At 46.6% G+C, this 25,000-nt stretch overlaps 3 protein-coding genes and 1 long non-coding RNA gene across 6 annotated transcripts in view; 2 read left to right on the top strand and 2 right to left on the bottom strand.

Annotated features, from left to right (window-relative positions):
- The window catches only part of fbxl16 (F-box and leucine-rich repeat protein 16), a 63,954-nt gene extending 62,838 nt beyond the window's left edge, over nt 1–1,116 (top strand). For both annotated transcript variants that reach the window (XM_042317478.1, XM_042317477.1), the window contains exon 7: nt 472–1,116. In XM_042317478.1, coding sequence (XP_042173412.1) covers nt 472–620 — 149 coding nt within the window. In that variant the 3' untranslated portion in view covers nt 621–1,116. The remainder of the gene's footprint in view (nt 1–471) is intronic.
- A 30-nt stretch (nt 1,117–1,146) lies between these two features.
- Nucleotides 1,147–4,058, top strand: LOC121845698. Of its 2 annotated transcripts, XR_006082694.1 has the most exons (3): nt 1,147–2,947; nt 3,007–3,446; nt 3,537–4,058. It is a non-coding gene; the product is annotated as an uncharacterized LOC121845698 (long non-coding RNA). The 2 variants fall into 2 exon arrangements; XR_006082693.1 differs by lacking the exon at nt 1,147–2,947 and having other exon boundaries at nt 2,970–3,446.
- An 8,271-nt stretch (nt 4,059–12,329) lies between these two features.
- LOC121845697 lies at nt 12,330–14,975 on the bottom strand. Its single transcript, XM_042317475.1, has 4 exons — nt 14,960–14,975; nt 13,571–14,011; nt 12,778–13,289; nt 12,330–12,391 (listed from the first exon to the last, which is right to left on the bottom strand). The coding sequence occupies exons 1-4, from the start codon at nt 14,973–14,975 to the stop codon at nt 12,353–12,355; spliced, it is 1,008 nt and encodes a 335-aa protein (XP_042173409.1). The 3' UTR covers nt 12,330–12,352.
- The window catches only part of sept12 (septin 12), a 52,292-nt gene continuing 42,176 nt past the window's right edge, over nt 14,885–25,000 (bottom strand). Inside the window, 4 exon segments of the mRNA XM_042317480.1 lie at nt 14,885–15,447; nt 17,667–17,718; nt 20,988–21,084; nt 22,413–22,508. Coding sequence (XP_042173414.1) covers nt 15,264–15,447; nt 17,667–17,718; nt 20,988–21,084; nt 22,413–22,508 — 429 coding nt within the window. The 3' untranslated portion in view covers nt 14,885–15,263.

Here is a 25,000-nt window from a genome sequence, read left to right as displayed (position 1 = left end):
TCCACCCCTCTCTCTCTCTCTCTCTCTCTCTCTGCTCTCTCTCCACCTCTCTCTCTTCCTGCTCCTCTCTCCACCTCTCTCTCTTGTGCTCCTCTCTCCACCTCTCTCTCTCTCTCTCTCTCTCTCTCTCTCTCTCGTGCTCCTCTCTCCACCTCTCTATCTCTCGCTCTATCTCTCTCTCTCGTGCTCCTCTCTCCACCTCTCTCTCTCTCTCTCTCTCTCTCGTGCTCCTCTCTCCACCTCTCTCTCTCGCTCTCTCTCTCTCTCGTGCTCCTCTCTCCACCTCTCTCTCTATCTCTCTCTCTCGTGCTCCTCTCTCCACCTCTCTCTATCTCTCTCTATCTCTCTCTCTTGTGCTCCTCTCTCCACCTCTCTCTCTATCTCTCTCTCATGCTCCTCTCTCCACCTCTCTCTATCTCTCTCTCTCGTGCTCCTCTCTCTATCTCTCTCTCTATGTCTCTGCCCCCCCAGGTTGTCCACTCCTAACCACTACAGGTCTATCTGGTTTGATCCAGATCCAGGATCTAGAGGAGTTGGAGTTGACCAACTGTCCTGGAGCCACAGCCGAACTCTTCAAGTACTACTCACAACACCTGACACGCTGCATGGTCATCGAGTAGCCCCCCGCCTCCAGATCCCCATCACACCCCCCTCTAACCTACCACCTTATCCAACTACCAACTGACCTGCCTACCAATCCCCGGCCCCAACTACCCCAACTACCGACCACTCCCTTACTTCAGCCCAACGAACGCAGAGGAGGAATGATGACGATGTCGATGGAGCCAGCCAGGATCTCTGCTCCAGCCAGGATCTCTACTCCAGCCAGGATCTCTGCTCCAGCCAGGATCTCTGCTCCAGCTTGGATCTCTGCTCCAGCCAGGATCTCTGCTTCAGCCAGGATCTCTGCTTCAGCCAGGATCTCTGCTTCAGCCAGGATCTCTGCTCCAGCCAGGATCTCTGCTCCAGCCAGGATCTCTGCTCCAGCCAGGATCTCTGCTCCAGCCAGGATCTCTGCTCCAGCCAGGATCTCTGCTCCAGCCAGGATCTCTGCTCCAGCCAGGATCTCTGCTCCAGCCAGGATCTCTGCTCCAGCCAGGATCTCTGCTCCAGCCAGGATCAGCCAGGATCTCTGCTCCCAGCCAGGATCTCTGCTCCAGCCAGGATCTCTGCTCCAGCCAGGATCTCTGCTCCAGCCAGGATCTCTGCTCCAGCCAGGATCTCTGCTCCAGCCAGGATCTCTGCTCCAGCCAGGATCTACCAGGGAACGTTTACAGGAGTGGGATAAACTATTTAAAATAAAAAAGGGGATTTATTGGATTGGAGGGATGTGAGCGCAGAGGGATGTTCTGTACAGACCAGATAGGACAGTTTAACATGGCTGTGATGGACTCAAAGTGGAGAAAGGGATAAGTCTGGGACGCACAGGATCATTGAACACACACACACTGTACACACACACACACACACTGTACACACAGAACTGTACACACACACACTCACACTGTACACACACACACACACACACTGTACACACACACACAAAAGGGAACTCCACCAGACGACCAGACAGTGACATCTCCGTGTCTCTCTGTGTGAGAATGGGGTGACGTCATACCCTCTCCTCTCCTCCATCTCCGTGTCTCTCAGTGTGAGAATGGGGTGACGTCATACCCTCTCCTCTCCTCCATCTCCATGTCTTAGCAAAGAACTAAAGAAGAAAAATGCCTCTGTAGAATAACGCGCCAGAGCTGCACGCTTTGCCCGCTCGTTGTCATGCCGATTCATCTCTCTCTTTTTGTTGTTGATATTACTACTACTATTATTTTATTTTTGTAAACATTATTTTGGGAATCTGAGGACAACTGAGAATGAATTATTGTGTGGAGGGAGGACACGTGTCTGAGGCTTTACAGTACAGGACCAGGACAACTACACTACCCAGGAAACACTGGGGTTTTGGAAGGTCAATCCTGATGATTCTACCCAGAGGTCACCTGATCAGACCCTGCAGAGGTCAGGGTCAGGACAGACTGAGACTACAGAGACTCTATTCCACTTTACATCCACTAGCTGATGCTGATTGGTTAAGCTTACCAACCATTCTGTTTGCCATTCCATTCTGTGGTCAGTTTAATATTAGTGGTTAGATGGGAGAGGAGGGCCGTTATATACATCCATTGTGCCATGGTTTTACCTCCCAGCATCATGACTTACTTCAACTTCTTGATGCTATGTACCTCCGTTTACACTGTCCGTTACAGTAATACACACACACACACACACACACACACACACACACACACACACACACGGTCGTTGTGTCTCTGAATCAACTCAACACAAACTGACTCTGTGTGTGAAACTGAGGACGTTCCACAACGGTGAGGGAGGGAACGATGGCCTCATGTTATATTGGAGATTTAAGACCAGGTTAACAACTGATACAGGGTCAGATATTTTGACTTTCTCCTAATGGGCAAGGTTAGGATGTGGGTAGAGCAAGCTGATCCTAGATCTGAGAATATGAGTCCCCTAATGGTTAAGGTTAGGATGTGGGTAATGCAAGCTGATCCCAGATCTGTGAATATGAGCAACGTCTACCCTGACCACTACTACGACTGAGCCCTTTACCCAGCATGCTTTGTGGTCCTCATTCAAGATGACGGCTCGGTCAAAGGGCCAAGTTTTGCAGTCCTTGTAATAATCTCATTTCTATTCTAAACTTCACCTGGTGAACCAGCTCTCCTTACTGCTGTGTGTGTGTGTGTGTGTGTGTGTGTGTGTGTGTGTGTGTGTGTGTGTGTGTGTGTGTGTGTGTGTGTGTGTGTGTGTGTGTGTGTGTGTGTGTGTGTGTGTGTGTGTGTGTGTGTGTGTGTGTGTGTGTGTGTGGTAGGGGGTCCTCAGCTTGCTTCCTTCTGAGGATTTGATTCATAATGACGTCCAGGTTGAGCTGACTGTAACAGGTTGAGCTGACTGTAACAGTTGATTCATAATGACATCCAGGTTGAGCTGACTGTAACAGTTGATTCATAATGACATCCAGGTTGAGCTGACTGTAACAGTTGATTCATAATGACGTCCAGGTTGAGCTGACTGTAACAGTTGATTCATAATGACATCCAGGTTGAGCTGACTGTAACAGTTGATTCATAATGACATCCAGGTTGAGCTGACTGTAACAGTTGATTCATAATGACATCCAGGTTGAGCTGACTGTAACAGTTGATTCATAATGACATCCAGGTTGAGCTGACTGTAACAGTTGATTCATAATGACATCCAGGTTGAGCTGACTGTAACAGTTGATTCATAATGACGTCCAGGTTGAGCTGACTGTAACAGTTGATTCATAATGACATCCAGGTTGAGCTGACTGTAACAGTTGATTCATAATGACATCCAGGTTGAGCTGACTGTAACAGTTGATTCATAATGACATCCAGGTTGAGCTGACTGTAACAGTTGATTCAGTTGATTCATAATGACATCCAGGTTGAGCTGACTGTAACAGTTGATTCATAATGACGGTCCAGGTTGAGCTGACTGTAACAGTTGATTCATAATGACATCCAGGTTGAGCTGACTGTAACAGTTGATTCATAATGACGTCCAGGTTGAGCTGACTGTAACAGTTGATTCATAATGACGTCCAGGTTGAGCTGACTGTAACAGTTGATTCATAATGACATCCAGGTTGAGCTGACTGTAACAGTTGATTCATAATGACGTCCAGGTTGAGCTGACTGTAACAGTTGATTCATAATGACATCCAGGTTGAGCTGACTGTAACAGTTGATTCATAATGACGTCCAGGTTGAGCTGACTGTAACAGTTGATTCATAATGACATCCAGGTTGAGCTGACTGTAACAGTTGATTCATAATGACATCCAGGTTGAGCTGACTGTAACAGTTTGCAGCGTAGCTTACACCTCCTTACGCCACACAGGGTAATTTTCTCATGCTATATTTAGGTACGGCTTGGGTACACACACACACACACACACACACACACAAACACTGCATCCCACCGCCAGACCCCCAGGCAGACAGCTGTTGTAACATTCCTTCAGCTCCAGTCCTAAAGATAACAGTCTGTACTTGGCTCTCAGGTGGAGGTGACAGGGGTGATATGGGTGAGATAGAGGTACAGATAGAGGTACAGATAGAGGTACAGATAGAGGGACAGATAGAGGTAGAGGGACAGGCCACCCCCCAGTCGATAGCAGGTTATAGGTATTTCTGTTTTTAAAGGCATTATCCCATTGAGCCACCGTATGTAGTGTTTACCGTGAGTGGGATCTCCCTGAACCCGGAAACATTGCCTTTAAAAGCCTCACTGCCTCTCCAACCTTAAGTATTCATGTCGTGAGCTTGAAAGTTCCTGACTGTCTGGTTTCCTGCTTCACACAAACACTACAGGCCAGGCTTTTAATCAACTGGTCCCCACTTTGATTTTCTTCACCTTCGATGACGTGCTGTACATAATGTATCTATTTATTTATTTATTTATTGACTGAGGATTGTGATTGGTTGAGACAGTCTTTCAGCCAAACAGACCAGTTTAAAGCTGAGCCTGTTGGTTTGTCGTGTGTCATGATACTGGTCAGCGGGTGGCTCATTTAGGTTACGGGCAAATCTGAAATGGCTCCCTATTACATATGTAGTGCACTACTTTGAGCCAAAAGAAGTGCCCTATTTGAGGAAGGAATAGTAAAGGAATAAGAGGAGCTTTTGAGCAATACCTGAAGAACATATTCCCTTTATAAAACAAGTCAACTACTGGGCCAATAGGAGGGATTCTAGCTCTTAGCTGTGGCTGCTGGTCCACTAGGGGATTCTAGCTCTTAGCTGTGGCTGCTGGTCCACTAGGGGATTCTAGCTCTTAGCTGTGGCTGCTGGTCCACTAGGGGATTCTAGCTCTTAGCTGTGGCTGCTGGTCCACTAGGGGATTCTAGCTCTTAGCTGTGGCTGCTGGTCCACTAGGGGATTCTAGCTCTTAGCTGTGGCTGCTGGTCCACTAGGGGATTCTAGCTCTTAGCTGTGGCTGCTGGTCCACTAGGGGATTCTAGCTCTTAGCTGCTGGTCCACTAGGGGATTCTAGCTCTTAGCTGCTGGTCCACTAGGGGATTCTAGCTCTTAGCTGTGGCTGCTGGTCCACTAGGGGATTCTAGCTCTTAGCTGTGGCTGCTGGTCCACTAGGGGATTCTAGCTCTTAGCTGTGGCTGCTGGTCCCCTAGGTGATTCTAGCTCTTAGCTGTGGCTGCTGGTCCACTAGGGGATTCTAGCTCTTAGCTGCTGGTCCACTAGGGGATTCTAGCTCTTAGCTGTGGCTGCTGGTCCACTAGCGGATTCTAGCTCTTAGCTGTGGCTGCTGGTCCACTAGGTGATTCTAGCTCTTAGCTGTGGCTGCTGGTCCACTAGGGGATTCTAGCTCTTAGCTGTGGCTGCTGGTCCACTAGGGGATTCTAGCTCTTAGCTGTGGCTGCTGGTCCACTAGGGGATTCTAGCTCTTAGCTGTGGCTGCTGGTCTACTAGGGGATTCTAGCTCTTAACTGCTGGTCCACTAGGGGATTCTAGCTCTTAGCTGTGGCTGCTGGTCCACTAGGGGATTCTAGCTCTTAGCTGTGGCTGCTGGTCCCCTAGGGGATTCTATCTCTTAGCTGTGGCTGCTGGTCCCCTAGGGGATTCTATCTCTTAGCTGTGGCTACTGGTCCACTAGGGGATTCTAGCTCTTAACTGTGGCTCCTGGTCCCCTAGGGGATTCTAGCTATTAGCTGTGGCTGCTGGTCCACTAGGGGATTCTAGCTCTTAACTGTGGCTGCTGGTCCACTAGGGGATTCTAGCTCTTAGCTGCTGGTCTGCTGGTCCACACTAGGTGATTCTCACTGCTGGTCCACTTTCTAGGTGATTAGCTGTGGCTATTGGTCCACTAGGGGATTCTAGCTCTTAACTGTGGCTGCTGGTCCACTAGGGGATTCTAGCTCTTAGCTGTGGCTGCTGGTCCACTAGGGGATTCTAGCTCTTAGCTGTGGCTGCTGGTCCACTAGGGGATTCTAGCTCTTAGCTGTGGCTATTGGTCCACTAGGGGATTCTAGCTCTTAACTGTGGCTGCTGGTCCACTAGGGGATTCTATTTTTTGTTCTGATAGCTATCTTGACTTTTGTGTCCAGCTTCACTTCAACAGTACTTGATTGCAATTTTATAAATTCACATTGAATCTCGAAAGTGCTGTGAAAATAGTGAGCTGTTGTGGGCTTACAGATTTGTAACGTCCGGGAGAGCCCAGCACAGAATGTTTTCTTTCAGTCGTCTTTTTCCCGACCCCTAGCTAAGCTAGCAGGATTGGTTAGCTTAGCAAGCTGCATACTGTCAGTTTAGCTAGGATAGCTGGATTGGTTAGCTTAGCTAGCTGCATACTGTCCGGATAGCTAAAACGGCTGGATTACTGACATCATCACTCCCCAACCTCAACCCTGTACAGCCCTACTGTATGCTGGATTTACTGTACTGTACCTATGTTAAGGCCAGGCACCAAGCTGACAGCACCCCCCCTCTCCCCCCTCTATCTCTAACTGAAGAAGTGTCCAGGGGCATTTGTCATCACCCACCAATTATCTCTCTCCCTCTCCCTCTCTCTCTCTCTCTCTCCCTCTCTCTCTCCCCTCTCCCCTCCCTCTCTCTCCTTCCCTCTCCCTCTCTCTCCCCTCTCTCTCTCCCTCTCTCCTCTCTCCCCCTCTCTCCCTCCCTCTCCCTCCCTCTCCCCCTCTCTCCCTCCCTCTCTCTCCCTCTCCTCTCTCCCTTCCCTCTCCCTCTCCTCTCTCCTCTCCTCCTCCCTCCCCCTCTCTCCTCCTCCCTCTCCCCCTCCCTCTCCCTCCCCTCCCTCCCCTCCCTCCCTCTCCCTCCCTCCTCCCTCCTCTCCCTCTCCCCTCTCCTCCCTCCCCTCTCTCTCCCTCCCTCTCCCTCTCCTCTCCCTCCCTCTCCCTCTCCCTCTCCTCCCTCCCCTCTCTCCCCTCCCTCCCTCCCTCTCCCTCCCTCCCCTCTCCCTCTCCCCTCCCTCTCCTCCCTCCCTCCCCTCTCCCCTCTCCCTCCCTCTCCCTCTCTCCCTCCCTCTCCCTCTCCCCCCCTCTCTCTCTCCTTCTGTCTAACAGAGGAAGAGCCCAGGGAGATGTTCAATGTATTTGTTTCCACATGGTGACCAACCCAACAGGTTAAAACTCTGTACTGAATAAGACACTGTATAATAATTATACCAATAGAAGTATGTTGTAAGTGCTTCTGATTCCCACAAGAGGAACATGTTCAGAGGGTTAAAACACATCAGTCTTCAGAACACTGTCAACAACTGGTTTGGTCTGTTACGTAGAGCATCTGAAGACAGGACAGAAACATGCTGTTCAGAAGGTCTATGGAGGGAAAACAGTTGATGACTGAACATGTGACTTCTTATCCAGGTCTCCATTGGTTCAACTGTTTCAGTTTAAACTGAGTTTACAGTGATCTGCCCGATACGGTATGGTGGCCTGGGAGGGACACTGGTCTTTTAAAGGCTCATGTTACTCTTAGGGACGACTGTACTCTACACCTCTTGTCTGTCTACCACACTCCCATACCTACATTCCTATATAATGGGTACTATGTTGGTATCTCTCTGTTTATGATTTGTGACACAGAGGTCATATGGAGTTTTGCTCATTGTTTTTGTGTAAATACTGATACTGTGGTGATGATATGAAACATGTGATTGGATAGGAGTGGTGTGGTGAATCTAAAGGATTTGATTGGACGGGAGAGAAAGTGGTGTGGTGAATCTAAAGGATTTGATTGGACAGGAGAGAATGTGGTGTGGTGAATCTAAAGGATTTGATTGGACAGGAGAGAAAGTGGTGTGGTAAATCTAAATGATTTGATTGGACAGGAGAGAATGTGGTGTGGTAATTCTAATGGATTTGATTGGACAGGAGAGAAAGAGGTGTGGTGATTCTAATGGATTTGATTGGACGGGAGAGAAAGAGGTGTGGTGATTCTGAAGGATTTGATTGGACGGGAGAGAAAGAGGTGTGGTGAATCTGAAGGATTTGATTGGACGGGAGAGAAAGAGGTGTGGTGATTCTGAAGGATTTGATTGGACGGGAGAGAAAGAGGTGTGGTGAATCTGAAGGATGGCTGCAGTGCCTTGTCAGAGAGCAGTTGTTGTTTTTTGACACGGTATTTGGTTCCAGTCTGCACCATTTTAGTAAAAGTTGTACAAAACTAAACCGCGTGCCTCATCTCCTTCCTTTCATCCTCCTACATTGCCATTTAGCCAAGGCTTTTATTCAAAGCCACTCACAGTGCACCTGCATTTTTTTATACACATGTGACAACAATTGTTGTTGTGATGCAACTGATATTTATGTGAAGGTTTGTCCCCCAACACTTTTTATGCAGATAACCTGCCACTCTTATCACGACTGCTGTGCCAAACGCGTTGTACATCGGCTGTACAACTTGTGTACGTGGCCTTATAGGGAGAACCTCCATTGCTGTTTCCGTGATCCCTCTTTCGTCCCTCTCTCTCTCTCCTCACCGCCTCCTCAAAACCCATTGAATGAGAAGGTCAGAGGTCCCTCCTGTTTGGCATTCTCATCCAACAGGGTTTTGAGAAAGAGGCGAGGAGAAAGGGCTTTGAGGAATCCAGGAAATGCAATTGTGATTCTCCCTGTTGTTTGTGAGTTGTGAGTCACAGGGCCCCACCACTCAGACGTGTAACAGGGACAATCATTTGATGGTAAATCAACAGTGTTTATTAATGTGTAAAACAAGGGTCTATCAGGAGGCAGAGTACAGAACATTAAGCTACAACACTATAAAACATCAGAGACAGGAGATAAACAACAACACAAACATTGTCATGTCATGGGTGGGTGTGGATGTCTGTCTGTCTGTCTGTCTGTCTGTCTGTCTGTCTGTCTGTCTGTCTGTCTGTCTGTCTGTCTGTATGTATGTATGTATGTATGTATGTATGTATGTATGTATGTATGTATGTATGTATGTATGTATGTATGTCTGTCTGTCTGTATGTATGTATGTATGTATGTATGTATGTATGTATGTATGTATGTATGTATGTATGTATGTATGTATGTATGTATGTCTGTCTGTCTGTCTGTCTGTCTGTCTGTCTGTCTGTCTGTCTGTCTGTCTGTCTGTCTGTCTGTCTGTCTGTCTGTCTGTCTGTCTGTCTGTCTGTCTGTCTGTCTGTCTGTCTGTCTGTCTGTCTGTCTGTCTGTCTGTCTGTGTCTCTGTCTGGTCTGTCTGTCTGTCTGTCTGTCTGTCTGTCTGTCTGTCTGTCTGTCTGTCTGTCTGTCTGTCTGTCTGTCTGTCTGTCTGTCTGTCTGTCTGTCTGTCTGTCTGTCTGTCTGTCTGTCTGTCTGTCTGTCTGTCTGTCTGTCTGTCTGTCTGTCTGTCTGTCTGTCTCTGTCTGTCTGTCTGTCTGTCTGTCTGTCTGTCTGTCTGTCTGTCTGTCTGTCTGTCTGTCTGTCTGTCTGTATGTATGTATGTATGTATGTCTGTGTATGTCTGTCTGGCAGCCCACAGTCTGTCTGTCTGTCTGTCTGTCTGTCTGTCACCAGTGTCTGTCTGTATGTATGTGTATGTATGTATGTATGTTATAGGCAGCCCACAGCGGAAGAGGCTGTGTACCAGGTCACCAGTGTGTGTGTGTGTGTATGTATGTATGTATGTTATAGGCAGCCCACAGCGGAAGAGGCTGTGTACCAGGTCACCACTAGGTATGTAAATGAGGGAATCGATGTACCTTTTGAATGGACGACAGTGGGAGATGATCTAGTGATCCGGGTCTAAAAACAGACAGCTGATCAGTAGTTAAAGAAGAGGCAGTCGGTCTGTGAGGACAGGACAGGAAATGGGGAAAACACACACATACACGGTTGTCACAGGACCCGTTTCCCCAACACAGATTAAGCCTATAATCCCGGACTACGAGACACGTTCAATGGAGAAGGAGGACGAAGTGGGCTTTAATCTGTGTCCGGGAAAACGTTCCTCCTAGCATCACATTTCACATGTCAACGTTAAAACAGGAAGTTGGGGTCTCTAAGTTACAGTTAGGCACATTCTAAGCCATAAAACAGAGGAGGGTAACCTGGTCTAATCTAATCCTGTCTACATCGTTTATTGTTCTCTCCCATAACATAGTATCATTGAGAGCTACTGGGAATTTTGCAATCCGAGACACTTTGGTGAGAGAGAGTACAGTTTGTGTCCTCTTGCCTCTGACTCCCGGGGTCATTCCTCCACTTGGCCTCTAGGTGGAGCCCTCTCTCCAAACAGCACAGCTCGTCATCGGGGAAGGAGACAGAAGGGATCTATAAAGGAGGTCCCTCTATACACAACACAGAAAGACCCCTGGAGGTTAACTGGACTGTGTACGTATGGATGGACACGTGTGTTTGGACATGTATGTGTGAATCGACGTTTACCGCAGGTGGAAAAGGTAACAAAACTAAAAATACTTTTCTGGAAAAAATACATTTTCTTCTTCTTCTTTTTATTATTTTTAAAGTCAACATGTTGTATTAAATGAAATGCAGCGTCTGAATATATTACAGGCCTATGCCCGTGTTATAGAGAGAGGTTCATAAGCCATACACCGGCTAGACTACGGCTCTGACAGTATTCAGCCCGTGTTATAGAGAGAGGTTCATAAGCCATACACCGGCTAGACTACGGCTCTGACAGTATTCAGCCCGTGTTATAGAGAGAGGTTCATAAGCCATACACCGGCTAGACTACGGCTCTGACAGTATTCAGCCCGTGTTATAGAGAGAGGTTCATAAGCCATACACCGGCTAGACTACGGCTCTGACAGTATTCATACAGAGTTTTTAAAAAGTCTGCCATCTTTTGAGGGATGGAGAAACGGGGAGGAATTCAAGCAAAGCCACATTGCAGGATTTCACACAGTAGCAAACAGACCACGAACTCATTGCACGGAGGACAGAGTGTCTGCAGGTTTTCGCTCCAACCCTCGTTCTTGCTGGAGGAATTAAGGTCACTAATTAATTAGGATCTCCCTTCATCTGGTTGTCTAGGTTTTAATTGAATTGGGGAAAAACAAAAACAGACAGACACTCGACCCTCGGTAGAATACAGGAGGCTGTAGCTGAATGGACCTGGGTACTCTAGAATACAGGAGGCTGTAGCTGAATGGACGTGGGTACGGTAGAATACAGGAGGCTGTAGCTGAATGGACGTGGGTACTGTAGAATACAGGAGGCTGTAGCTGAATGGACGGCTCTGACAGGATTCTGAATGGACGTGTACTGTAGAATACAGGAGGCTGTAGCTGAATGGACGTGGGTACTGTAGAATACAGGAGGCTGTAGCTGAATGGACGTATTAGAATACAGCCCGCTGTAGCTGAATGGAGTGGGTACTCATAGAATACAGGAGGCTGTAGCTGAATGGAGGCTGTAGCTGAATGGACAGTACTCTAGAATACAGGAGGCTGTAGCTGAATGGACGTGGGTACTGTAGAATACAGGAGGCTGTAGCTGAATGGACCCGTGTTGTAAATGGAGACTCTAGAATACAGGAGGCTGTAGCTGAATGGACGGCTGTAGAATACAGGAGGCTGACAGTATTGGACGTGTTATAGAGAATACAGGAGGCTGTCATAAGCTGTAGCTGAATGGACGTACTGTAGAATACAGGAGGCTGTAGCTGAATGGACAGTATTCAGCCCGAATACGAGGGTACTGTAGAATACAGGAGGCTGTAGCTGAATGGACTGGGTACTGGCTCTGAATACAGGAGGCTGTTCAGCTGAATGGACGTTGAATGGAGAATACAGGAGGCTGTAGCTGAATGGACGTGGGTACTCTAGAATACAGGAGGCTGTAGCTGAATGGACGTATTCAGCCCGTGTTATAGAGGACTGTAGAATACAGGAGGCTGTAGCTGAATGGAGGCTGTAGAATACAGGAGGCTGTAGCTGAATGGCTGGGTACTGTAGAATACAGGAGGCTGTAGCTGAATGGACAGCCAGGAGGCTGTAGCTGTTATAGAATACAGGAGGCATAAGCCATACAGGAGGCTGTAGCTGAATGGACTGGCTCTGACAGTATTCAGCTGAATGGACGTGTTATGTAGAATACAGGAGGCTGTAGCTGAATTCACTGTAGAATACAGGAGGCTGTAGCTGAATGGATGTGGTATTCAGCCCGTACAGGAGGCTGAGAGCTGAATGGAGCCTGTATGTTACCTACAGTATACTGTAGAATACAGGAGGCTGTAGCTGAATGGACGTATTCAATACAGGAGGCTGTTGAATGGACGTGGGTACTCTAGAATACAGGAGGCTGTAGCTGAATGGACGTGGGTACTTTAGAATACAGGAGGCGGAGAAGGGGAGGAATGAAAGCCACATGGAGGATTTCACTGTAGCAAAGGAGGCTGAGCTGAATGGACGGGGACAGAGTGTCTACAGGTTTGTAGCTGAATGGACGTCTGTAAATACAGGAGGCTGTAGCTGAATGGAGGGGTACTTAAGGTCAGCTGAATGGACGTGGGTACTCTAGAATACAGGAGGCTGTCATCTGAATGTTACTGTAGAATACAGGAGGCTGTAGCTGAATGGATGTGGGTACTGTAGAATACAAAATGGACGTGGGTACTGTAGAATACAGGAAACTGAATGGACAGACACTGTAGAATACAGGAGGCTGTAGCTGAATGGACGTGGGTACTGTAGCTGAATGGACGTGGGTACTCTAGAATACAGGAGGCTGTAGCTGAATGGACGTGGGTACTCTAGAATACAGGAGGCTGTAGCTGAATGGACATGGGTACTGTAGAATACAGGAGGCTGTAGCTGAATGGACGTGGGTACTCTAGAATACAGGAGGCTGTAGCTGAATGGACGTGGGTACTGTAGAATACAGGAGGCTGTAGCTGAATGGACGTGGGTACTGTAGAATACAGGAGGCTGTAGCTGAATGGACGTGGGTACTGTAGAATACAGGAGGCTGTAGCTGAATGGACGTGGGTACTGTAGAATACAGGAGGCTGTAGCTGAATGGACGTGGGTACTGTAGAATACAGGAGGCTGTAGCTGAATGGACGTGGGTACTCTAGAATACAGGAGGCTGTAGCTGAATGGACGTGGGTACTGTAGAATACAGGAGGCTGTAGCTGAATGGACGTGGGTACTGTAGAATACAGGAGGCTGTAGCTGAATGGACGTGGGTACTGTAGAATACAGGAGGCTGTAGCTGAATGGATCTGGGTACTGTAGAATACAGGAGGCTGTAGCTGAATGGACGTGGGTACTCTAGAATACAGGAGGCTGTAGCTGAATGGACGTGGGTACTGTAGAATACAGGAGGCTGTAGCTGAATGGACGTGGGTACTGTAGAATACAGGAGGCTGTAGCTGAATGGATGTGGGTACTCTAGAATACAGGAGGCTGTAGCTGAATGGACGTGGGTATGTAGAATACAGGAGGCTGTAGCTGTGTTACCTACAGTATACTGTAGAATACAGGAGGCTGTAGCTGAATGGACGTGGGTACTCTAGAATACAGGAGGCTGTAGCTGAATGGACGTGGGTACTGTAGAATACAGGAGGCTGTAGCTGAATGGACGTGGGTACTTTAGAATACAGGAGGCTGTAGCTGAATGGACGTGGGTACTGTAGAATCCAGGAGGCTGTAGCTGAATGGACGTGGGTACTGTAGAATACAGGAGGCTGTAGCTGAATGGACGTGGGTACTGTAGAATACAGGAGGCTGTAGCTGAATGGACGTGGGTACTGTAGAATACAGGAGGCTGTAGCTGAATGGACGTGGGTACTGTAGAATACAGGAGGCTGTAGCTGAATGGACGTGGGTACTGTAGAAACAGGAGGCTGTAGCTGAATGGACGTGGGTACTAGAATTACAGGAGGCTGTAGCTGAATGGACTGTACTGTAGAAACAGGAGGCTGTAGCTGAATGGACGTGGGTACTGTAGAATACAGGAGGCTGTAGCTGAATGGACATGGGTACTGTAGAATACAGGAGGCTGTAGCTGAATGGACACTGTAGAATACAGGAGGCTGTAGCTGAATGGATGTGGGTACTGTAGAAACAGGAGGCTGTAGCTGAATGGACGTGGGTACTCTAGAATACAGGAGGCTGTAGCTGAATGGACGTGGGTACTCTAGAATACAGGAGGCTGTAGCTGAATGGACGTGGGTACTGTAGAATACAGGAGGCTGTAGCTGAATGGACGTGGGTACTCTAGAAACAGGAGGCTGTAGCTGTGTTAGCTACAGTATACTGTAGAAACAGGAGGCTGTAGCTGTGTTAGCTACAGTATACTGTAGAAACAGGAGGCTGTAGCTGTGTTAGCTACAGTATACTGTAGAAACAGGAGGCTGTAGCTGTGTTAGCTACAGTATACTGTAGAAACAGGAGGCTGTAGCTGTGTTAGCTACAGTATACTGTAGAAACAGGAGGCTGTAGCTGTGTTAGCTACAGTATACTGTAAATCACTCTCAGGCAGGTGATTCCAGTATTCTGAATTCCAGGGTAGTATGAGTGTAAACAATGATACTGCATAAACATATATATTATGTATTGCAGAAACAACATTGTCTGGGCACATAACACACCTCCTCCTCTCTCTCCCCTCTCTGATTTTTTTCTCTCTCTCTCTCTCTCTCTCTCCATCTCTCACCCTACCTCTCTCTCCCTCTCTGTTTTCATTTCTCTCTCCATCCCCCACTCTCCCCCTCTCCATCCATCAATCTCCCCTTCTCCATCCATCAATCTCCCCCTCTCCATCCATTAATCTCCCCCTCAATCCATCAATCCCCCCCTCTCCATCCCTCACTCTTCCCCTCTCCATCCCTCACTCTCCCCCTCTGTTTTTCTCTCTCCATGTATCTCTGCTCTTCCAGCCCCGTGTGACCCTGCTTCCAGGACATATAAACTCATTCTGAGAAAATATATTCATATATGAAGTTTAAATGCATTTCTTATCAATAATGTCTTTAGTAAAACTCAATAAAATGTTCAAAATCCAAGGTGTGGTGGCCAACGAAAACATCTCTCCTTTGTTAAAAAAAAAGAGTTCCTCTTTCTTTCGCTCTCTTTCTCGTGTTCCGATTGGGGGAAACGGTCGACCAACCATTTTGCAGTCAAAACAGGAAACAGGAAGCTGTGAGCAGGAAGCTGGAGCTGCTGCTGTGTGCGACGCACTCTGTGATTCCCCCTCAGAGGTGGCTCTCTGATTCGCTCCTGTCCGAGGTTCCGTTGGTTCCGTGGGTCCCGTTCTCCATTGGAAAGCAGGACAGGGCCAGACCGTGGACGGTCAGGTTACTCTCGTTCAGTCTCCTGACGCGGAATGTCTCATAGTGGATGTTGTGGGTCACGTCCTTCAGGTCCTGCAGGTGGGACCTTTAGGGACACACAGACAAACACAAAAACACTCATTCATTTGCATGTTTATTTATGTAAATAGGTTAAAATATATAATGTTGGAGACAAAAACATGGACAGACAGCTGATATGATGAAGGACAGACAGCTGATATGATGAAGGATAGACAGCTGATATGATGAAGGATAGACAGCTGATATGATGGATGATGAAGGATAGACAGCTGATATGATGGATGATGAAGGACAGACAGCTGATATGATGAAGGACAGACAGCTGATATGATGATGATGAAGGATAGACAGCTGATATGATGAAGGATAGACAGCTGATATGATGGATGATGAAGGATAGACAGCTGATATGATGAAGGACAGACAGCTGATATGATGAAGGATAGACAGCTGATATGATGAAGGATAGACCGCTGATATGATGAAGCACAGACAGCTGATATGATGAAGGACAGACAGCTGATATGATGAAGGACAGACAGCTGATATGATGAAGGATAGACAGCTGATATGATGGATGATGAAGGACAGACAGCTGATATGATGAAGAACAGACAGCTGATATGATGAAGGACAGACAGCTGATATGATGAAGGACAGACAGCTGATATGATGAAGGACAGACAGCTGATATGATGAAGGACAGACAGCTGATATGATGAAGGACAGACAGCTGATATGTTGAAGGGTAGACAGCTGATATGATGAAGCACAGACAGCTGATATGATGAAGGACAGACAGCTGAGATGATGAAGGGTAGACAGCTGATATGTTGAAGGACAGACAGCTGATATGATGGATGATGAAGGACAGACAGCTGATATGATGAAGAATAGACAGCTGATATGATGAAGGATAGACAGCTGAAATGATGAAGGACAGACAGCTGATATGATGGATGAGGAAGGATAGACAGCTGATATGATGAAGGACAGACAGCTGATATGATGAAGGACAGCTGATATGATGGACAGACAGCTGATATGATGAAGGACAGACAGCTGATATGATGAAGGACAGACAGCTGATATGATGAAGGACAGACAGCTGATATGATGGATGATGAAGGACAGACAGCTGATATGATGGATGATGAAGGATAGACAGCTGATATGATGGATGATGAAGGATAGACAGCTGATATGATGGATGATGAAGGATAGACAACTGATAAGATGAAGAATAGACAGCTGATATGATGGATGATGAAGGATAGACAGCTGATATGATGGATGATGAAGGATAGACAACTGATAAGATGAAGAATAGACAGCTGATATGATGGATGATGAAGGACAGACAGCTGATAAGATGAAGAATAGACAGCTGATATGATGGATGAAGGATGATGAAGGATAGACAGCTGATATGATGAAGAATAGACAGCTGATATGATGGATGATGAAGGATAGACAGCTGATATGATGGATGATGAAGGATGATGAAGGATAGACAGCTGATATAATGGATGATGAAGGATAGACAACTGATATGATGAAGGACAGACAGCTGATATGATGGATGATGAAAGATGATGAAGGACAGACAGCTGATATAATGGATGATGAAGATAGACAGCTGATATGATGAAGGACAGACAGCTGATATGATGGATGATGAAGGATAGACAACTGATATGATGGATGATGAAGGATAGACAGCTGATATGATGAAGGACAGACAGCTGATATGATGGATGATGAAGGATAGACAGCTGATATGATGAAGATATGATGGATGATGATGATGATGGATGATGATGATGATGAATGATAGACAGCTGATATGATGGATGATGAAGGATGATGAGACAGCTGATATAATGGATGATGAAAGGATAGACAACTGATATGATGAAGGATAGACAGCTGATATGATGGATGATGAAAGATGATGAAGGACAGACAGCTGATATAATGGATGATGAAGAATAGACAGCTGATATGATGGATGATGAAGGACAGACAGCTGATATAATGGATGATGAAGAACAGACAGCTGATATAATGGATGATGAAGGACAGACAGCTGATATAATGGATGATGAAGGATAGACAGCTGAACAACAGATGATGGAGGCTTGGACCTCTAGACCACCCCAGGCAGCATGCGTGTGTACATGTGGTCCAGAGGCAGAGGCCTGGACCTCTAGACCACCCCAGGCAGCATGCGTGTGTACATACATGTGGGGGTGAGTGGTTGTATGTGTAACTGGAACTCACCTAATCAGCAGATCTCTCAAGTTGGTAAACTCACAATGTGCCACGTTTTCAACTATGGACAGACAGAATAGAACAGACTGATTAAAACAGGTTAAAACCAGTCATTGCACCACATCCATGGAACACCAGCCCTTTCTCTCTCTCTCTCTCTCTCTCTCTCTCTCTCTCTCTCTCTCAATTTAAGGGATTTATTGTCATGGGAAACATATGTTTACATTGCCAAAGCAAGTGAAATAGATAATAAACTAAAGTGAAATAAACAATAAAAAATGTACAGGCAAACATTCCATTCCAAAAGAATAAAGACTTTTCAAATCTCTCTCTCTCTCTCTTGTAACACGTCTGCTTCCTGCTCTGCAACTTCCTCATTACTAACACTAGAGGGCAGTGAAGCACATGACTCCAGAATCAAACTGCATTGGGATATGATGTTTTATTTAACCTGGCCTGTCAGTTAAGAACCAGTTCTTATTTTAATAATGACGTCCTACACCGGCCAAACCCTCTCTCCTAACCCGGACGACGCTGGGCCAATGGTGCGCCGCCCTATGGGACTCCCGATCACAGCCGGTTGTGATACAGCCCGGGATCAAACCGGGGTCTGTAGTGACACCTCTAGCACTACTGCGGTGCAGTGCGTTAGACCGCTGCCCCACTCGGGAGCCCCATATGTGGTTTATTTAATGGACAGTGCTGCATATACCAGCATCATATTATTACTACTACTCATTATGCATATTATTATTACTACTACTACTAATTATGCATATAATTATTACTACTACTACTCATTATGCATATTATTACTACTACTACTAATTATGCATATTATTATTACTACTACTCATTATGCATATTATTATTACTACTACTAATTATGCATATTATTATTACTACTACTCATTATGCATATTATTATTACTACTACTCATTATGCATATTATTATTACTACTACTCATTATGCATATTATTATTACTACTACTCATTATGCATATTATTATTACTACTACTCATTATGCATATTATTATTACTACTCATTATGCATATTATTATTACTACTACTACTCATTATGCATATTATTATTACTACTACTACTCATTATGCATATTATTATTACTACTACTCATTATGCATATTATTATTACTACTACTACTAATTATGCATATTATTATTACTACTACTCATTATGCATATTATTATTACTACTACTCATTATGCATATTATTATTACTACTCATTATGCATATTATTATTACTACTCATTATGCATATTATTATTACTACTCATTATGCATATTATTATTACTACTCATTATGCATATTATTATTACTACTACTCATTATGCATATTATTATTATTACTACTACTCATTATGCATATTATTATTATTACTACTCATTATGCATATTATTATTACTACAACTACTACTCATGCATATTATTATTATTACTACTCATTATGCATATTATTATTATTACTACTCATTATGCATATTATTATTACTACTCATTATGCATATTATTATTACTACTACTACTCATTATGCATATTATTATTACTACTCATTATGCATATTATTATTATTACTACTCATTATGCATATTATTATTATTACTACTCATTATGCATATTATTATTATTACTACTCATTATGCATATTATTATTATTACTACTCATTATGCATATTATTATTACTACTACTACTCATTATGCATATTATTATTACTACTCATTATGCATATTATTAGGTGTTCAGAAACAAAACTAAATAATCCTAGTCAATCTCCACTCTATGATTCATGTTGTATAAATATGCAAATCAACTCAAAACCTGAAACACATCATCCGTAATAATGTAAACACACTGACCCTCTATGATAATGTATTTATAATGTAAACACTCTGACCCTCTATGATAATGTATTTATAATGTAAACACACTGACCCTCTATGATAATGTATTTATAATGTAAACACACTCTCCATCTATGATAATGTATTTATAATGTAAACACACGGACCCTCTATGATAATGTATGTATAATGTAAACACACCGACCCTCTATGATAATGTATTTATAATGTAAACACACTCTCCCTCTATGATAATGTATTTATAATGTAAACACACTGACCCTCTATGATAATGTATTTATAATGTAAACACACTCTCCATCTATGATAATGTATTTATAATGTAAACACACTGACCCTCTATGATAATGTATTTATAATGTAAACACACTGACCCTCTATGATAATGTATTTATAATGTAAACACACTGACCCTCTATGATAATGTATTTATAATGTAAACACACTCTCCTGCTATGATAATGTATTTATAATGTAAACACACAGACCCTCTACGATAATGTATTTATAATGTAAACACACTCATCCTCTATGATAATGTATTTATAATGTAAACACACTCCCCCGCTACGATAATGTATTTATAATGTAAACACACAGACCCTCTATGATAATGTATTTATAATGTAAACACACTCTCCCTCTATGATAATGTATTTATAATGTAAACACACTCTCCCGCTATGATAATGTATTTATAATGTAAACACACTCTCCCTCTATGATAATGTATTTATAATGTAAACACACTCTCCCTCTATGATAATGTATTTATAATGTAAACACACTGACCCTCTATGATAATGTATTTATAATGTAAACACACTCTCCCTCTATGATAATGTATTTATAATGTAAACACACTCACCCTCTATGATAATGTATTTATAATGTAAACACACTCTCCCTCTATGATAATGTATTTATAATGTAAACACACTCTCCCTCTATGATAATGTATTTATAATGTAAACACACTCTCCCTCTATGATAATGTATTTATAATGTAAACACACTCTCCATCTATGATAATGTATTTATAATGTAAACACACTGACCCTCTATGATAATGTATTTATAATGTAAACACACTCTCCCTCTATGATAATGTATTTATAATGTAAACACACTCTCCCTCTATGATAATGTATTTATAATGTAAACACACTCACCCTCTATGATAATGTATTTATAATGTAAACACACTCTCCCTCTATGATAATGTATTTATAATGTAAACACACTCTCCCTCTATGATAATGTATTTATAATGTAAACACACTCTCCATCTATGATAATGTATTTATAATGTAAACACACTCACCCTCTATGATAATGTATTTATAATGTAAACACACTCACCCTCTATGATAATGTATTTATAATGTAAACACACTCACCCTCTATGATAATGTATTTATAATGTAAACACACTCACCCTCTATGATGCCCCATTTGGTTTTCCTGCCCAGGACCTTGTTCCCGTTTACCTGGTGTTCCTTGTCTGTCCCCACCACCGCAAACGGAATGTTTTCCTGCACACAGAATACCAGGAGAGGGGAAAGGTAAGAGAGGAGTACCAGGAGAGGGTGAAGGTAAGAGAGGAGTACCAGGAGAGGAGTACCAGGAGAGGGTGAAGGTAAGATAGGAGTACCAGGAGAGGGTGAAGGTAAGAGAGGAGTACCAGGAGAGGGTGAAGGTAAGAGAGGAGTACCAGGAGAGGGTGAAGGTAAGAGAGGAGTACCAGGAGAGGGTGAAGGTAAGAGAGGAGTACCAGGAGAGGGTGAAGGTAAGAGAGGAGTACCAGGAGAGGGTGAAGGTAAGAGAGGAGTACCAGGAGAGGGTGAAGGTAAGAGAGGAGTACCAGGAGAGGGGAAAGGTAAGAGAGGAGTACCAGGAGAGGGTGAAGGTAAGAGAGGAGTACCAGGAGAGGGTGAAGGTAAGAGAGGAGTACCAGGAGAGGGTGAAGGTAAGAGAGGAGTACCAGGAGAGGACCAGACAGGGGAAAGGTAAGAGAGGAGTACCAGGAGAGAGTGAAGGTAAGAGAGGAGTACCAGGAGAGGGTGAAGGTAAGAGAGGAGTACCAGGAGAGGACCAGACAGGGGAAAGGTAAGAGAGGAGTACCAGGAGAGGGTGAAGGTAAGAGAGGAGTACCAGGAGAGGACCAGACAGGGGAAAGGTAAGAGAGGAGTACCAGGAGAGGAGTACCAGGAGAGGACCAGACAGGGGAAAGGTAAGAGGGGAGTACCAGGAGAGGAGTACCAGGAGAGGAGGACCAGGAGAGGACCAGACAGGGGAAAGGTAAGAGAGGAGTACCAGGAGAGGAGTACCAGGAGAGGAGTACCAGGAGAGGAGTACCAGGAGAGGACCAGACAGGGGAAAGGTAAGAGAGGAGTACCAGGAGAGGAGTACCAGGAGAGGAGTACCAGGAGAGGACCAGACAGGGGAAAGGTAAGAGAGGAGTACCAGGAGAGGGTGAAGGTAAGAGAGGAGTACCAGGAGAGGGTGAAGGTAAGAGAGGAGTACCAGGAGAGGGTGAAGGTAAGAGAGGAGTACCAGGAGAGGGTGAAGGTAAGAGAGGAGTACCAGGAGAGGGTGAAGGTAAGAGAGGAGGACCAGGAGAGGACCAGACAGGGGAAAGGTAAGAGAGGAGTACCAGGAGAGGAGTACCAGGAGAGGACCAGACAGGGGAAAGGTAAGAGAGGAGTACCAGGAGAGGAGTTGACACCAAACCCTGGTCCCAGATCTATACTGTTATGTGCTTTGGCCAGTGAGTTCCTTTGACTATCGCTGCCAAACTGCTTTCCAGTGTGACTTGTAAAATGTGTGTGTGTGTGTGTGTGTGTGTGTGTGTGTGTCTCACCCTGATCTTGTCGTTGAGTATCCTGTCCTCTGGATCTTCGTCGTACTCAGTCTGAGGGTAGACTCGGATCCCATTGGCCTTCAGGTCCTGTCTTATCTACACAGGGGTCAGATGGCAGGGGTTACAGGGGTCATTCAGAGGTAATGAGGTCAACATGATGACACAGATGTGTACATGCTACTATTGTGTACGGGTGTCCCTGTTCCTGGAGTACCCTCCTGTAGGTTTTAACTCCAACCCTGTTCCTGGAGAGATACCGTCCTGTGGGTTTTAACTCCAACCCTGTTCCTGGAGCTAAATGTTGAATTAAACAGCTATTGCCCACTCAATGTGAATCAGAATCAGGAGGGTAGGTAGATCTCCAGAACAGGGTTGTAGAGCCCTGGTATAAACCTACAGGAGGGTAGGTAGATCTCCAGAACAGGGTTGTAGAGCCCTGGTATAAACCTACAGGAGGGTAGGTAGATCTCCAGAACAGGAACAGGGTTGTAGAGCCCTGGTATAAACCTACAGGAGGGTAGGTAGATCTCCAGAACAGGGTTGTAGAGCCCTGGTATAAACCTACAGGAGGGTAGGTAGATCTCCAGAACAGGGTTGTAGAGCCCTGGTATAAACCTACAGGAGGGTAGGTAGATCTCCAGAACAGGAACAGGGTTGTAGAGCCCTGGTATAAACCTACAGGAGGGTAGGTAGATCTCCAGAACAGGAACAGGGTTGTAGAGCCCTGGCATAAACCTACTATAGTGTATGAGTGATAGATATGTTATAACCTAATGAATCTTCCATGGTCCTAGTCTCTAGACTCTCTCCCCCAGACTATCATCCCCACTCTCCTTTAAGAGACGGATTAGTTTACATCTAGACTTGGACACTTGACCATCTCCCTCCCCCTCTTCCCCTCCCCCCTCTCTCTCTCAGAACCCCTCTGTCCCCTCCCCCCCTCTCTAGATCTCTCCCTCCCCCTCTTCCCCTCCCCCTCTCTCTCCTCCCTCCCCCCTCTTCCCCTCCCCCTCTCTCTCTCTCTCCCTCCCCCTCTTCCCCTCCCCCTCTCTCTCTCTCCCTCTCCCCCTCTTCCCCTCCCCCTCTCTCTTCTCTCCCTCCCCCTCTTCCCCTCCCCCTCTCTCTCTCTCCCTCCCCCTCCCCCTCTCTCCCTCCCCCCCTTCCCCTCCCCCTCTCCTCTCTCCCTCCCCCTCTTCCCCTCCCCCTCTCTCTCTCTCCCTCCCCCCTCTCCCCCTCCCCCTCTCTCTCCCTCCCCCTCTCCCCTCTCCCTCCCCCTCCCCCCCCCTCTCTCTCTCCCCCTCCCCCTCCCCCCCTGGTCTCTCCCCTCCCCCTCTCTCTCTGTAGATCTCCCCTCCAGGGTCCCTCCCCCTCTTCCCCTCCCCCTCTCTCTCTCTCTCTCTCCCTCCCCCTCTTGTAGAGCCCCCTCTCTACAGGAGGGTCTCTCTCCCCTCCCTCTCTCCCCCTCCCCCTCTCTCTCTCTCCCTCCCCCTCTGTCCCCCTCCCCTCTCTCTCTCCCCTAGGTCTCCTCTCCTCTCCCCCTCTTCCCCTCTTGTAGAGCCCTGGTATCTCTCTCCCCTCTAGATCTCCCTCCCCCTCTCCTCTCTCTGTCTCTCTCTCTCTCTCTCCCCCCCTCTTCCCCTCCCCTCCTCTCTCTCTCTCCCTCCCCTCTTCCCCTCCCCCTCTCTCTCTGTCTAAACCTCTCTGTCTCTCCTCTCCCTCCCCCTCTCTCTCTCTGTCTCCCCCTCTTCCCCCTCCCCCTCTAGATCTCCAGAACCTCTTGTCCCTCTATCCTCTCCCTCTCTCTCTCTCTCCCCCAGGAACTTCCCCCCCCCTCCTCTAGGTAGATCTCCCTCCCCCTTGTCCCCTCCCCCTCTCTCTCTCTCCTCTCCCCTTGTCCCCCTCCTCTCTCTCTCCAGGAGGGTCCCCCTCTTCCCCTCCCCCCTCTCTCTCCCCTCTGTAGAGCCCCCTCTCTCTCTCTCCCTCCCCTGTTCCCTCTGTCTCCCCTCTCCTCTCTGTCTCTCCTCCCTCTCTGTCTCTCCCTCCCCCTCTAGAGTCCACCCCCCTCTTCCCCCCCCTCCTGAATCTCCTCTCCCTCCCCCTCTCTCTCCCCCCCTCTCTCTCCCTCCCTCCCCCTCTTCCCCTCCCCCTCTCTCTCTCTCTCCCTCCCCCTCTTCCCCTCCCCCTCTCTCTCTCTCCCTCCCCCTCTTCCCCTCCCCCTCTCTCTCTCCCTCCCCCTCTCCCCTCCCCCTCTCCCTCTTCCCCTCCCCCTCTCTCTCTCCCTCCCCCTCTTCCCCTCCCCCTCTCTCCCTCCCCCTCTTCCCCTCCCCCTCTCTCTCTCCCTCCCCCTCTTCCCCTCCCCCTCTCTCTCTCTCCCTCCCCCTCTTCCCCTCCCCCTCTCTCTCTCTCCCTCCCCCTCTTCCCCCCCCCCCCTCTCCCCTCCCCCTCTCTCTCTCCCCTCCCCCTCTTCCCCTCCCCCTCTCTCTCTCTCCCTCCCCCTCTTCCCCCCCCCCTCTCTCTCTCTCCCTCCCCCCCTTCCCCCCCCCCTCTCTCTCTCCCTCCCCCTCTTCCTCTCTCCCTCCCCTCTCTCT

This window comes from Oncorhynchus tshawytscha, unplaced genomic scaffold (genome assembly GCF_018296145.1).
Source record: "Oncorhynchus tshawytscha isolate Ot180627B unplaced genomic scaffold, Otsh_v2.0 Un_contig_3696_pilon_pilon, whole genome shotgun sequence".
Lineage (NCBI taxonomy): Eukaryota > Metazoa > Chordata > Actinopteri > Salmoniformes > Salmonidae > Oncorhynchus > Oncorhynchus tshawytscha.
This window is presented reverse-complemented; position numbering and strand designations above follow the sequence as displayed.

Excerpts from the sequence above, each read along its gene's own strand:
- LOC121845697 (XM_042317475.1), bottom strand. Across the intron at positions 13,290-13,570 it reads CTGTATTCTAGAGTACCCAC|ATCCATTCAGCTACAGCCTC; the intron begins GTCCATTCAGCT and ends TACAGTACCCAG. Across the intron at positions 12,392-12,777 it reads ACAGCCTCCTGTATTCTAGA|GTACCCACGTCCATTCAGCT; the intron begins GTACCCACGTCC and ends CTGTATTCTAAA.